Raw genomic sequence first — 15,258 nt, 5'->3', positions numbered from 1 at the left:
ATTCCTTAAAAGATATCTTGACAGTCATTACATTTCTTATTTTTGTTTTAAAATGTTTTTACTATTATATAGCACTGTGCAAAAGTCTTGAGCCACCCATCATCAATTCTGTTTTGCTTCCAAAAAACAGACTTTTTTAAAGTGTCTTGAGCAACAATTCTCAATTTTGAAGTTTTTCTTTGGAAATTGGCTATATTTTAATTAGTTTTCAGTCCAGTCCGTTTACCTTGGCATTTTCTGAGGATGTGTTGTGTTTGTCAAGCCACTTAACACTGCCCTAAATATGAATCATTTAAGTAGAGAAAAGGCACTTGGCAGGCCTAAAAAATGTCAAGCACTCATTCACAGTACTCAATATGTACAGACAAAATGAGGAGAGAGATTCAACAGTGAGTGTTTATGGCTATTTGTAAAACCTAGTGGAGGCTTTGTCATGGATTGGGGCTGTATTTCAGCCAGTGGTGTTGGGAATCCTGTCAAAATTGATGGAATTATGAATGCAGAAAGATTCACTATGCGATACCATCTTTTTGGGAGCATGAGATTGATCTTAAACACATCACCAATGCAGTAAAATCATACCTGATTAGACAAACACACAGTGGAACCCTCTCAGTCATGGATGGGTCTCCCCAGAGCCAGGACCACAACATTGTTGAAGCAGTGTGTGATTATTGGAGCAAAGAGCAGCCAGCATCCAACGAAGAGCTTTGAATGTCCTTCAAGGATCCTGGAGAACTTTTCCTGAAAGCTAATTAAAGAAGAATAAAGGTGTTCATAACAAATACTGACTTTCAAGCTTATTAGAATTGTGAAAACTCTGTTTTTGCCTTATCTACTTTGTTTCCATTTACGTTTTCACATGTCAGTACACCTATTTTCCATTTTTCGAGGAATATATACAAAATGAAATAATAAACATAAGGAGTAGTTTTAGACTTTTGCACAGCACTGTACAAATCATTATGAGTCGAATAGTCTGATCAGTTCTACTATGATAGTAAAAAATGCAGAGCTAAGAAGATAAAAGAACAGCGATTACGTAAGCTAAAAACTGCCCATGCTGAAAAGGCAGTGAGCTAAATTTTTGTCCCTGTTTTTAATGCAGGAGGAACCTCCCCTGCGCAGTGGGAGGACATCACAGGAACCACACCACTGTCCTTTGTAACTGACTGCGTTTCCTTCACCACAAATGTTTCGGCCAGGTGAGACACACTCGTATGTTATACACACGGCAAATCAGAACTGGACCACTGCATATATAAATATACCGATGCCCAAGCTGTCAGTCAATCGTCATGAAATGATCTTGCTGACAAACAGACAGACAAACAAATGGCGCCCGTGTTATACCTCTGACTTGAATGATCTAAATCTCTAAATTTTGATTAATTGGACTAATTATGGAGTGAAACTGTTACATTTGTGGAGGGAGAATATAGTACATTGAGCCCTAGAAACAGGTGTAACTTTCTTTATTAATAATAAATAATAATGACTAGATGTATCAATAATAAAGGTAGTAGGTTAAAGTATGGTTGGTTCAGTGTATATTTATCAATATCAAATATCAGTGTATATTTTATATTTTCTGGAGACCTTGATAATAAAAGCAGTTAGTTGCAGGTCTAGTCTCACCTCAGTGGAAGTCCCAACAAGTAACCCAAGAGAGTTTAACTCTCTTCCAGAAAACATTGTTGTGAGCTTCAAAATATTGACAGTGTATTTGCAGAAGTCGGCAGTGAATGCCCAAATATACCACGAGATAAAAGCTCAAAAATGCAACCAGTTAGTTGACAGAATCCCGAGTTCCCCTCTGATAGAGTTACACTCAGTTACACATTTAACTGTGTGGTGCAAAGTCAGTAAACCACAGATTGTTGAGGTATGCTGTTAAACTGACCTCAGCAAGTGAACCTTTCAGTTACATCACGCAAAGTCATGATTTTCCATCCTAACTTGATTTAAATCATGCGGTGAGTGTGTAGCCTGATACTAACAGAGCACCCTTTGGTACTCTATAATTAGATTACTGCACAAATATCATGTGTCTTTTTGCATCCTTCAGAGAAATAGCCACATTTGTTTGATCACTTAGATTATTATTTAGAATGACTGTTATACACCTGTGAGAAGATTCATACAAAATTGCTTTATTTATTTACTTTTTGTGTCGCCTCGGATCTTTCCCCCTCAGGTTTTGGCTCGCAGACTGTCACCAGATTCCTGAGACGGTGAGTCTAGCGTCTCAGTTATACCGGGAGCTGATCTGCGTGCCGTACCTGGCCAAATTTGTGGTGTTCGCCAAGATGAATGATGCTGTTGAGGCTCGGCTGCGCTGCTTCTGCATGACGGACGACAAAGTGGACAAGACCCTCGAGCAGCAGGAGAACTTTGAGGAGGTGGCCCGCAGCAAAGATATTGAGGTGGGATGCAAACAAATGTTCTGCAGTAAGAGAGTCTAATAAAAACTGCACTGACAGATAAAATAAAACAATGTGCTGTGATTCTATATTTTTGGATAATGGATTTCTGTAGGTTCTTGAGGGCAAACCGATCTACGTGGATTGTTATGGCAATCTTTCCCCTCTTGCCAAAAGCGGGCAGCAGCTGGTATTTAACTTCTTCTCCTTCAAGGAAAACAGACTTCCTTTCAACGTAAAGGTATAGGATGTGTTCTTCCTGTCACACTCTCTGTTAGCATTTACTGTAGCCTCCTTTATACAGGTGCATTTCAGTAACAGCTCTCCTTTCCTTGAGTCTGCATTAATTATCTCATGTTCTGCACATGCTTATGTACATGTACATGCTTATAAGTAGATTATATTTTTCCCTGTTATATCTTTACTTGTATATAAAAACACTGCAATAGGTTGAGGTAGGGCTGTTCGATATAACGATATATATTGGATGACGATATAAAAACGTCTATCGTTTCATTTTATGCTATCGTTTGTTTCGTGGTGTTGCAAAATAAACTGTTTACTGCAATATTTTTTCATCGTTTTGATGGTCACTGTAGTGGCTATATTAATTTCTTAAAGTTCTCTCTTTCTCTTACATTTAATATAACCACACTACAGACAGACAAGCGTTTGTTTTTATGCGTTGTCGTTAGCAACAACGACGGTAAAACCACCGTGTGTCCGCTTGTTCCACATAAACCTTTCACAATAAAGCTCAAGATCCTGTTGAGACTTTTCAAAATAAACGGAATCACGTGAAAGATGCAGAGTGTTTACGGATGAGAAGCAAAAAAGAGCCGTCAGGTGCTAAAAAATAAACCTTAGACTCAAATGTTAGAACAGGCTTTTCCCCGCAGCACGCCGTGTAATAAATACTCACAAAGAAAACGGTGGCCGTTACAACTTATGTCTAAAATGTATAGTTTCATGCATCGGTTAAAACACGCGACTCCAGGTACACAATGCCCAGCTGGAAACACTTCACGCAAGTCGAGCTGCCCGAGATTCACAGAATTTACAGAAAATGTTACATTTTTGTGATTTATATCGTTATCGGACGATAGATGTCTTAATATGAGATTTTGGTCATATCGCACAGCCCTAGGTTAAGGTGCAATGATAATTACTCCTGGAATTAAGAAGAAATGCATTTTTTTTTATTGACATTAGGTTTTGTTGAACAAGTGTTTACTGTCTTCTGCAGATCAGAGACATGGGCCAAGAACCATGTGGGCGCCTCTCCTTCCTGAGAGAGCCAAAAACCACAAAAGGCCTTCCACAGACTGCCATATGCAATTTGAATATCACACTGCCAACCCACAAGAAGGTACGATTTCCATGATTAAACTGTTGATTGTTTTAGGCCACGTCATATCATCTACATGTAAATGAACCAGTTGAAGAACAACAAACACTGTCCTCCCGAGACCAAGAGAAATCTTTGAAGCTCACCTGGTCTAGAAGTGACTGCCTGCTCCTTGTGTCTTTTATTAATGTTAAAGCCTGTGCCAGTCATAAGACCCCACAACGTACACATTGCAGCCACACATGCACATCATGCTTTGCTTTAGTGCCTGGCTCTCTGTGGGTACATAAAAATTATGCCAAAAAAACAACAAAACAATACTTTGTTTGTTTGTTGTGGTGTTGATTGATCACAAGAAACTGTATTTCCTTTGCTTTTGCTTTTGTTTATTTTGCTGTGTGTATTTATTAATCCCATAGATTTTTGATGCTTTTTGTTGTTTTTGCTGCTCCATTTTCATCCCCTGAGTTTTATTTTCACCTCCCGCTCACTATAACGTCCCTGCTCTCCATTGTGTCATCTCTCTCCTCTCCTGCAATGCATCTTGGAATACCACAGGATATGGAGTCTGATCCTGATGATGAGGTAAACAAATTCTTCATCATCACACGAAGCCGCTTCTTCTTTGTCGTCCTTTCTGTTGGCTTTACTGCAGAGAACGTTGTAAATATGCGTTTTGCAAATACCTTACCTCAGTTCTGTACCTAAATGTGGAAGATGCTTCTGAGCGCACGTTTTTACACAGCCGTGTCAATCCTGACCCTGCAGTGCATGAGTGGAAATGGCAATTGTTTTAATCTGCAAGGATTTATTTATCGTTGTCTCCATCCCAAGTCCAGTGGAGCCAGTTGCTGTATAACATCTCGGCTTGTTTTTCATCACTATCTTATTTTTCATACATGTTAAACAGGACTTCGTCATTACTATAAACATATAGAGACTTTGGTATATTTTGTCAGCCAGACATGTAACCCTAACTTTTATTATTTGTCCACTTAGGCTACGTCCACACGTACACGGGCATTTTTGAAAACGGAGATTTTCCGTTTTCGTTTTATAAAATAATCCCGTCCACACGTAAACGAAAAAATGATGGAAAATGCTGCTAGGAACATGCCAAAGCAACAGGTGGCGATATATTCCTAACTGTGTAGAAATGTTGGCCAATCAGAAGTCTAGAAGCCTCGGTGGGAGATGGTAAACAAAGCTGGGGCATAGAAGCAGAACCGAGTCGTATGTGTGGAGGGACAATAACTGTGTGTGTATGTGTAAGCATTTAAACACTGCAGACAGTAAAATTAACAGTAACAGTCTACCTCCATTGTAGAAATTCATTTCACCGAAACATTAACGTGGCGCACAGTGTGACATCAAGAAAGGCGCACACCTTTGACGCTGCATTTTCTCCGTTTTCCTCATCCACACGTAAATGCAAAAACGGAGTTTTCAAAAATATCCACCCTGGCAGGCGTTTTTAAAAATCTCCGTTTTCAGTGACCGAAAACGCCGTTTACATGTGGACGAAAGGTGCAAACGCATAGAAAAATCTCAGTTTTCAAAAATACCCGGGTACGTGTGGACGTAGCCTTAGTCGTTGGTTTTTTGTATTGGGGTTTCTCGTATTTTTTGTCCTTTTCCTTGGCTTTTCTGTAACAATAGTACTAACTCTCTCCATTGCATGGCAAAACATTTATGGAAGAGGATTCCAACAATAAACGTTTATTTCAACAAGAGTGTGATATTGGAATAGTTAAGGTTCGGCAAACAAGTTCATTAGGATTTGCAAAAAACTGTAGTCATAGTTTCAAAAACTTAGGCTGTTTGTCTGCAAAGAATAAACACACTGCACTCACTTTTGTGAGTTACCCAACTCTTTACAAAGGCTACATTTCACACTAGTTATTGCTTTTACACTAAAAATTGGCATCAGATTAGATTTTAAATCATGAAATGCATATTTGTTAAATATGAACATTTGGAGAACCTATTGATACCAACACTGACACAGTTATTATTATTGACGTTTTAAGATTTACCATGATGTGAAGATGAGAAGAAATTTATTCAATATACCATACTTAACTGTAAGTTGCACCAATTACTAGTGCAGGGATTACATGCAAATCATATATCGTTTACAGTTTTTTGAAGACACATAACTGTAGTGCCTCCCTGTGCAAGTACTAACAGCATTCACTGGTAGACTAAAAAAGCAGGTTTATTTCCTTGCACTATAACTTCTAAATTAACAAGTTAACAAAAATATTTATTTCTGTTAGTTTCAAGCACATTTTACTTCATTTTTATGTTGAAGCATCTTTTGTTCTTTTTTGTTTGTTTCAGACTGAAAAGCCAGAGCGACGTCATACCTTTGCCTCCTTAGCTTTGCGTAAGCGCTACAGCTATTTGACCGACCCAGCAGCGAGTGAGTTTCCCATTTTTACCTACGTGAAATTTTTAATTGGTTTCAGATATTTATGTTATTTTAATCAGTTTTAGTGTCTGAAAGGTCCCATGATATAGTTTACATATTTCTACCTCTCATTTACATATAATATAGAACCCTGACAAAACATGTCCATCGAGCATTTATTCCTACCACCCAACACATACTCTTTTATCATCTTTCATTCTGCAAACATTTGCATGGTTTCCTGTGTGTCATGCTTTGCTTACCCACCCCATGTTGACAAAATGTCTCCCTGTTTTGACTGCTATGTTATTGTCACTGGTGTCAATGTCTGTTCGTGTATCATTTGAACAGAAATGTTTTAATTCATGTTGAATAAAAATATTATTTTGAATTGTTCTCATTCTTTCAGCAGCCATTTCACTCTTTTATTGGCTTTATGATTGCGTGCGGCTGTGTATATTAACATGAAATAGGTTGCACTTTACATGAACTTTCTTCCCCCCACAGTGACTCTTTTAGAGCACAAGATTTGATTTAAAAACAATTTTTTTTCCTTTAATTAAATCTTGGAATACCTTTTCTCACAGATATTATGTTTTAGGGCCAGAGCTCTTTCTTCTCGATCCACTATCTTTGCTTTATTTTAATATGTCTAAACTTGTCTTTCTGACAATTTTGTGAAAAGTGTTAGGATTATTTAATAGTATACTTAGCTAGAGATAAAATTGTGACCATTTAAATAAATCTTTCATTGCAGGTCACATTTTTTTGTAAAGTGCAACCTCATATTTTATTTTAAGTTGTGACCAAAATATTAAGGTGATATTTTTTTTATTAATAATATACACTTGTGGGGTCACCTGGCATTGAAAATGTACTAAATGAAAAGAGAAAGACCTTTTAATCAAAGATACACAGTAAAAGGCAGTGTTGTTAGGAGCAAATAGATTAAGCATATCAAAAGTCAATGGAATTGCATATTTTTGGTTATCATGACCTTTTTGTCACATCTATCATATCAAGCATTTTTGTTTTTGTTTTTTGTTTGTTTTGTTTATTTTTTCCAAGATCCATTCTCTTTTGAGTGTATTTATTCTCATTGCTCATCATCATTGTAATATGGGCCTTTTACATTTCAAGTGTAAAATTATGCCTTTGAGAGTAATGCCCTTTCTGACTGACTCAAATTTCTCTTTCTGGTTTTTATGTTTTATTTCAAATTATTTTATGTTGGATTTTATTTTTACTTCCTTATTGCTTTTGGTTTAAATTACTGTTGAAGAAACAACTGATCGAAGCTCGCCGAGAACACAGCCTTCTAGCTACCCTCACAAACCTGTCTTTTCAACGAGACCTTATCAGGCGTGGTCGCCTGTTCCTGTCGCCGTCCCTGGCCAAGCCAAGTCTGGGTTTGGCTCCCTCTCCAGTTCGTCATCCAACACGCCCTCTGCCTCTCCATTAAAGTCTGTCTGGTCCATCAACTCTGCCTCCCCCATCAAGACAAACATCCCTGGATCACCTGCCTCTTCTGTAAAGTCAGTTAGTGACATAGCCTCTCCCATCCGATCTTACAGAACCATCTCCTCTCCTATAAAAACGGTAGTCCAGCAAGCTCAGTACCCCGTCCAGGTCAGCCCCAGTCCCCTTTCTTCACCGGGCAAAAGTGCCCCAGATCCTCTGTCTATGAAAGGATTGGCAGCATTGTCTGCTAGAACCTCCCCTTTAACTGTCCCTGAAAGAGGGAGCACTCTTCTTGAAAGATCATCTATGGGCATGACCCCACCAAGCTCTCCCAAATCTTCTCTGAGTATGTTCAGTTCATCCCTGCCATATAAGACTGTTATGGGAGGATCTAGTGGCACTGCATCATCCTCATCACCTATAAAAACTGTACCTGGTCTCTCTTCTGTGCGTTCCTTTGCCTCTGATGTCACAAGCCCTGCAAGAAACCTGTTTTCGTCCCTTTCATCACCACTGAAATCCAACTCCTCCCCAAGTGCTGCAGCTTTGATTAATGGAAGTGTCTCGCCCACACAGTACCGTTCTTCATCACCAACATCTCTTCTCTCCAGCAGTCTGCAAGAAAGGATACAAGCAACCACCAATGCTGCAACCACAAGTGTCAATGCAGCATTTGATGAAGTTGAAAAAACATTCAATTCTTGCTCTGCAGGCTATGGCACCCTGAAGTCCATGTCTTCTTCTGCGTCTTCCTCATATCAGTCCATTAGATCATCAGCTTCTAATTCCCTGTATCCCTCACTAAGATCCCCCACTAATGTTACCACTGCTGTAACGTCTAGTACAATGACTGTTCCAGTGTACTCTGTTATTAATGTGCTGCCAGAACACCAGTTTAAAAAGTTACCTGAGGTGTCAAAGTCAGCTGCTGCTCTTCTATCCCCAAGGAAGACTGTGCCAGTTGAGGTAAATGCTCAGTTGCAGTCTTCCTTTGCCAAAACGCTTTCCCCTATCAAAGCTCCCTTTTCTGCTGGCCTCAAGTCAAATACCACATCACCACTGTCATCTAGTCAAGAGATTCTGAAGGACGTAGCTGAAATGAAGGAGGACTTGATTCGAATGTCAGCCATTTTGCAGACAGACCCAAATTCCATAGCAAATAAAGGATTTCAGTCTGATTCTCCCAGAGAGGCTAAGATAGAAGATGAGGAGCCATATCGGATTGTGGAGAAAGTAAAGCAAGACTTGGTAAAAGTCAGTGAAATCCTCACTAAAGATGGTGTGAAGGATGGTAGGGTTTCCCTGACCAGGGATTCATTGGATGACATACATTTCTCGAAAGTACAAGTTGAACAACCGCCAAGCAACTGGAGCTATCCTCCAAGATATGAGACAGTGGTCCCTCAAGCCAAATCGAAAACAATTCCTGATCGAGATTTCAATCTGTCCAAAGTGGTTGACTACCTGGCCACTGATGTGGGCAGCAGCTCTTTCTCCAAAATGTATGATACAAAGCATAAAGCAGATGAGGGCAAAAGAGAAGAAGATGGGAAAGAGAAGCAGAAACGTGTTTTAAAACCCACCATAGCAGTTCAGGAGCATAAGCTCAAAATGCCTCCAACAAACATGAGGTCTTCTTCTTCTGACAAGGAGATCAGTAAAATAGCTGATACGCTTTTTGGAGCAGATACTGTGCTAGAATCCCCTGATGATATCTCACATGAACAAGATAAAAGCCCTCTCTCAGACAGTGGCTTTGAGACCAGAAGTGAAAGAACACCCTCTGCCCCTCAAAGTGCCGAAGGCATGGGCCCCAAAGCCCTTTTTCAGGATATCCCAGTTCCACCAGTGATCACTGAGACTAGAACTGAGGTTGTCCATGTCATCAGGAGTTATGAGTCTCCAGAGGACAACAAACAACCTGCAATGGAGGATGCTCACCCAGTAAGATATATTGATTCAGATGCTAAAGGGCATCAAAATCAAACTACGTCAACTGCAGACCAGAATAAATGCTATTCAATTAAAGTCAGCCCTGACGAAGATCCCATGGGGAAAGGGATGAGGGTAAAGGAGGAAACTCATATCACTACCACCACCAGGATGGTGTACCACAAACCACCTGGCAAAGAATCAGCATCTGAGAGGTGTGAGGAGACGATGTCTGTGCATGACATAATGAAGGCATTTCAGTCAGGCAAAGACCCTTCTAGAGAGCTGGCTGGACTGTTTGAACACAAGTCAAACAATGAGGAAACATCTCAGAGAGTCCTCGAGGATCTCAACTCCAAGCCTAAAGTTGAAAGAATAATTGAGGTTCATATTGAAAAGGGCAATAAAACAGAACCAACAGAAGTCATCATCAGAGAGACAAAAAACCATGCAGAGAAGGAAATGTACTACTATCCAGGGAATAGACAAGATGAGGAAGAGACCGAGGAGTCTCTCCCAGTGTACCTTGACTCCCCAAGAGTGAACACACCCATGTCCCAGGAAGAAGACAGTCGCCCTAATTCAGCCCAGCTCATGACAGATGACTCTTACAAAACTCTAAAGCTACTTAGCCAACAGTCTGTTGAGTACAATGAGGATGAGTCATCAGAGCTTAGAGGGGAGTCTTACAATTTTGCAGAGAAAATGCTACTCTCTGAGAAATTTGACCAATCTCATTCTGACACAGAAGAATATTTGAGAGATAGGTCTCGCTTCTGCTCACCAGATAGAAGCAGTCACAGTGAGGGTAGATCAGTTGGGCCAAGGACAGAGTATGTCTTTAGGTCAACAAGAAACATCTTTGATAAATCTGGACGGATGGCCAATGTTGATGACAACTTTGACAAACTGACACTTTTGCAATATTCATCTGAGCCTGGTAGCCCCAAGCAGTCTGTTTGGATGCGTGTGTCAGATGACACGCAGAATAAAGAGAGAGAACAGCTTATATATGAGGACAGGGTGGACAGAACTGTAAAAGAGGCAGAGGAAAAGCTAAGTGAGGTGTCTCAGTTCTTCCGTGATAAAACAGAACAGCTCAATGATGAGTTGTCATCTCCAGAGAAGAAATCTCGTAGACCAGACTTCAGAGAATCACGGTCAGGGCCCAGCTCTACACACAGCAGTCCAGAAAGATCAGCTTATAGGAGTGGGAGTAGTGGGGAAGAGTGGAGCAGGGAAAGGCTTCGAGGCAGGTTCACCTCCAGTGACAGGAAATGTGCCAGTTTACCAAGCAGTCCAGAAAGGAGAGTATTGTTACAGTATTGTGATTCCGACTCAAGAAGACAAGGTGATGGTAAATCACAGGTAACTACAGGTGAAAGCCCTAAACCTTTTCAGATGTCTTCCTCCAAAGTCAGTGCAGTGAGGCTAAAGTTTGAGCAAGAGGCTCAAAGGCAAGATCGGAATCCTCAGGGTGTCCAGAATTCAAATCCCCCTATCAGAAAGCTCCAGGAAAGTAAGCTTCCTGTTTACCAGGTATTTGCTGGTTCAGGTGTCCCAAAAACAGGAGATGGTGTGGGAAATCAGAGGAGTTGTCAAGAGAGTGAAACAAATAAGTTCTCACCCAAGCATGAGACTAGTGGAAAAAATCAAGAAGAGAGCAAGTTATTCAGAACATGGGAGAACCAGGGGTATGGAAACTATAAACCTCAATCTCCCAAACTATCTAATTCATTAATCCATGATTCTATGAAAGGCAGCAATAATAGTGATTCCCAAAGACAAGAAACAACCAAAAAAATAATCTACACAGAATTTGTTGTCCGAGAAAGTCCAACCAGCAACGATAGTCTAAAAAAAAACTCGGAATCACAAATTCCTGTAAGAAAGCCATCTAATTTCTCAGAAAATCAGAAATCTCCCCCTTTAAAATCTGATACCCCTATTGAACCATTTGAGAGGGCAGGGTCTCATAGTTCAGCTCGAAATCGGGTACACAGTAGCTCTGAATCCAACAAGTCTACCCGTGGATCATCATTAGGAAAATCCACAGATTCATCAGAGGGTAGCCAGTCAAATGTAGTGTGTAATGGTGTTGATAGTGACCAAGTAGAATATTTGGATCAAGTAACTCCTGTAGTTGTAACTGAGGGTTTTAAAGATATTAAGCCCTTGCCTGTTTATGTCAGCATCCAAGTAGGAAAGCAGTATGAGAAAGAGACAGCTTCGGGTCAGCTGGGAACATACAAAAAGATAGTAAGCCATGAGAGTAGGACAGTGCATGAAACCAGGGGTGCATTTTACTCTGTCAAACAAAAGCAGTTGCCATCGCCTCAAGGAAGTCCAGAAGATGACACTCTAGAACAAGTGACTTTCATGGAAAGCTCTGGGAAAAGTCCTGTTACCCCTGAGACTCCCAGCTCAGAGGAAATGAGCCTGACCTCCAGAACGCCAGACTCTGTGATAGGCTTCATGCCTGGCATGCCAAGTCCTATCCCAGAGGAGTCTGAGGAGGAAGAAGGAAAGACCTTCATCTACAAAGAGCCCTCAAAGGAAAAACCTAAGCCAGCTTCCCCAGAGAATAAAAAGCAGGATGGAGAGAGACAAAGGTCAAAGGACAAAAGAGTGGCTTATATAGAGTTTCCACCACCTCCTCCTATAGAAGCAGAACAGTCCAATCCAGAGAAAAGGGGTTCATGTGCTTCTTCCTCAGAGACAGAGATGATGGAGGTTAACCTGCAAGAGGAACATGATAGACACCTCTTAGCTGAGCCAGTCATCAGGGTCCAGCCTCCATCCCCTATTCCCCCTGGAGCTGATAACAGTGACTCTAGCGATGATGAGTCCGTGTTTCATCCCATCCCACTCAAAAAGTATACATTTAAAATGAAGGAAGAAGGAGAGAAACGTCCAAAACCCAAAAAATCTGAGAAAAATGGAGATAAGGACTCTGGGATTAATGGTGTAGTAAAGGGAGAGGAGGCTGATTTTGAGCAAAATGGCAATGATCAGTCAATCACTGACTGCTCAATAGCGACCACTGCTGAGTTCTCTCATGACACAGATGCAACTGAAATTGACTCTTTAGATGGGTATGACCTTCAGGATGAGGATGATGGACTGAGTGAAGATCCAAAAACATCTAGTCTGTCTAATGATGGAAAAACAGCGGGTGCATTTAGCCAGTCCAAGCTTGAAGTGATAGAGGAAGAGAAATGTGAGGAAGGGGGAGATGGAAAGACTAAAATCAGTGCATCTTCTCTGCAAAGTAGTGGGGATGAAAAAGATTACACCCTTGAAGGAAGACATCCAGATAGACAGGGCTTTGGAGAAAACTACTTTGGCTATCAACTTGAAGAGGAGCTGAATTCACCCTTTAAAACAGTGGCCACCAAAGGTCTGGACTTTGACCCCTGGTCCACAAAAGGGGTTGATAATGAAGGGGTTTTTGAGTCCAAATCAAAAGATGATGACCCAAAACCCTACGGCTTATCAGTGGAGGACTCACAGGCTACAACTCCTGACACAACCCCTGCTCGAACACCAACTGATGAGAGCACACCGACTAGTGAGCCTAACCCTTTCCCTTTCCACGAAGGGAAGATGTTTGAGATGACCCGCAGTGGTGCTATTGACATGAGCAAGCGGGACTTTGTTGAAGAGAGGCTTCAGTTTTTCCAGATTGGTGAGCATTCCTCTGACCCTAAAACAGGGGAAAAGGGGCGAGGGGGCAAGATCCTGGGGGTACTTTCCTCTCAATCAAAAACAGGGGAGAGGGCCACTGTAGATGGAAAGGTGAAGGTTATAGATACTACCACAGACAGCAGCACTACACCAACAACACCAGCAGCAACTACAGCAAAATGCAGTCCTGCACAGCCTCGCAGTGACACTGGCTATGCTGGTACTGATGCCCCCATCTGTGAAGCCATAGCTGAAACTGCCTCGTCTTGCACAATCACAGCCTCTAAGGTTGATTCGAAATTACGTACTCCTATTAAGATGGGCATAGCTGCCTCTATAACTGTGAAAAAAGACTCAGGGGATCTCACTGATTGTAAAGCTGAGATATCTGAGGGCCAGCTGGTGCCAGAATACATTAGTATAGAGGGGCAGTCTACAGACAGCAAGTCTAGCAGCCGCACTTCGCCCAGATTAGAAAGAAGAGATTACCCCTCTGAAAACTGCAACAACAATAATAACCTTGAGTCCTCCAATGTACAGGCCAACTACATACAGTGTGGCAGTGTGGTGTTTAATTTGCAGTCCTCTTCTGAACCCACCCTCCAAAAAGCTAGTCGGATAGAAACGCTTTGCTGTAGGGAATTAGAAGAAAGAGTGGAAGTACACAGCAGTAGTCAGGTGCAGGAGGAGAAAAATGAAACAGTTAAAGAAAATGAAGTAAAGCAGCCCAAGTCAAGACTTCCAGTTAAAGCATCAGGGTGGTCATTTCACACGCAGGGAACAGCCATAGGTAAACAGAAGCCGAAACAAGCAGTGAAAGTTGAGGTTAAAAAAAGAGGCGAGCCAGCCATAGCCAAAGTAGAGCCCAGGTCTAGGATACCAATAAAGGATGTTAAAAAGAGCAGCCCTGCTACTACAGCTAGCTCAGTTGTTTCAGTTCGGGTTACCTCACAGCCAACGAGGGCACTGGCCACAGAGAGAGCAGCCATACAGTTGCCCTCAAGGCTTCCACTGAAGGACAGGCATCAGATCAGCAGTGTCGCAATTGAGGGAGTATGTAGACCAGACAGACAGGAAAACCCTAGTGAGCTTTGTAAGCGCACCATCGAATACTTTAAAGACATTAGCGGGGAGACGCTAAAGTTGGTGGACCGCCTGTCAGACGAGGAGAAAAAGACGCAGACAGAGCAGTCGGAGGAAGACAGCACCTCCCGGAGCACCTCTCTGTCGGACGCCTCCCAGCCTTCCCAGCCCTCCCAGCCCTCCCGCTCATCCAGGTCTGGTAGAGGTTCGAGGGCTGAGGCCGGGGCCGCGTCCGTAAGGGCAAAGGTGGCGACGACGGACAGGGCCTCCGGCAGTGAGAGGAGCAGGAGGAGTAGGCGGACTGGTGGGAGGAAGGAGGGCAGTCAGGGACTCACAGGGTCTCGAACGCCTCCCATCGCGGAGATCAAGCCTAGTTTGTAAAATTTTCACACTATGTTTAAAATACATCTATATATTTCTATATTTCACTTGTAGTTGCATGACATCGTTGTGATTGTTTAATGGATTGACTGGAATGCCTGTGGCGTGTTTACATATTCCCTTCAGAATAGTAGATGTCATTTAAATTTCTTTTTCATTGATGTACTGTGTACTGTATTGTCCGTGTCGCAATATTCTCTTTCTTCTGTTCTCCTCTTTTGACCCCGTTTACCTTCCATAGTTAGAGTCAGCATGCCAGTAGTAGTGACTGGTCACTGGCACAACCAGTCACTTGTTTTACAAATCCTGGTCTGTCTCTGTCTGTCTGTCTGTGCAGGGTTGTTACTGAGTTATTGTGGTAGTTTGTTTTTACAGACTATTTCATGCAGCTGTCATTTAAACTAACTAGTGTTGGCAAAGAACACACAAAAGCGTCTTCGCATGTTAACATTTTAGATTCTAACATAGACCTTTCCACTGTAGATTTTTAGAAGTCTGTTGTTGAGAGTCATGTTATGCTTTGTTTTGTC

The 15,258-nt window shown here is 41.6% G+C and overlaps 1 protein-coding gene across 34 annotated transcripts in view; it reads left to right on the top strand.

The window, feature by feature from the left end:
• The window catches only part of LOC146655470 (ankyrin-3-like), a 123,800-nt gene that overhangs the window by 96,153 nt on the left and 12,389 nt on the right, over positions 1 to 15,258 (top strand). For 32 of the 34 annotated variants that reach the window (XM_085427787.1, XM_085427814.1, XM_085427807.1 and 29 more), the window contains 7 exons: positions 1,109 to 1,205; positions 2,198 to 2,426; positions 2,539 to 2,664; positions 3,670 to 3,792; positions 4,330 to 4,356; positions 6,115 to 6,196; positions 7,467 to 14,720. In XM_085427787.1, coding sequence (XP_085283913.1) covers positions 1,109 to 1,205; positions 2,198 to 2,426; positions 2,539 to 2,664; positions 3,670 to 3,792; positions 4,330 to 4,356; positions 6,115 to 6,196; positions 7,467 to 14,720 — 7,938 coding nt within the window. Of the gene's footprint in view, positions 1 to 1,108; positions 1,206 to 2,197; positions 2,427 to 2,538; positions 2,665 to 3,669; positions 3,793 to 4,329; positions 4,357 to 6,114; positions 6,197 to 7,466; positions 14,725 to 15,258 lie in introns of all 34 variants that reach the window. The other 2 variants (XR_014914306.1, XM_085427812.1) reach the window with 2 other exon arrangements.

The sequence above is a fragment of the Rhamphochromis longiceps genome, linkage group LG13, assembly GCF_057381845.1.
Source record: "Rhamphochromis longiceps isolate RC_006_pf linkage group LG13, R_longiceps_female_GT1.1, whole genome shotgun sequence".
Lineage (NCBI taxonomy): Eukaryota > Metazoa > Chordata > Actinopteri > Cichliformes > Cichlidae > Rhamphochromis > Rhamphochromis longiceps.
This window is presented reverse-complemented; position numbering and strand designations above follow the sequence as displayed.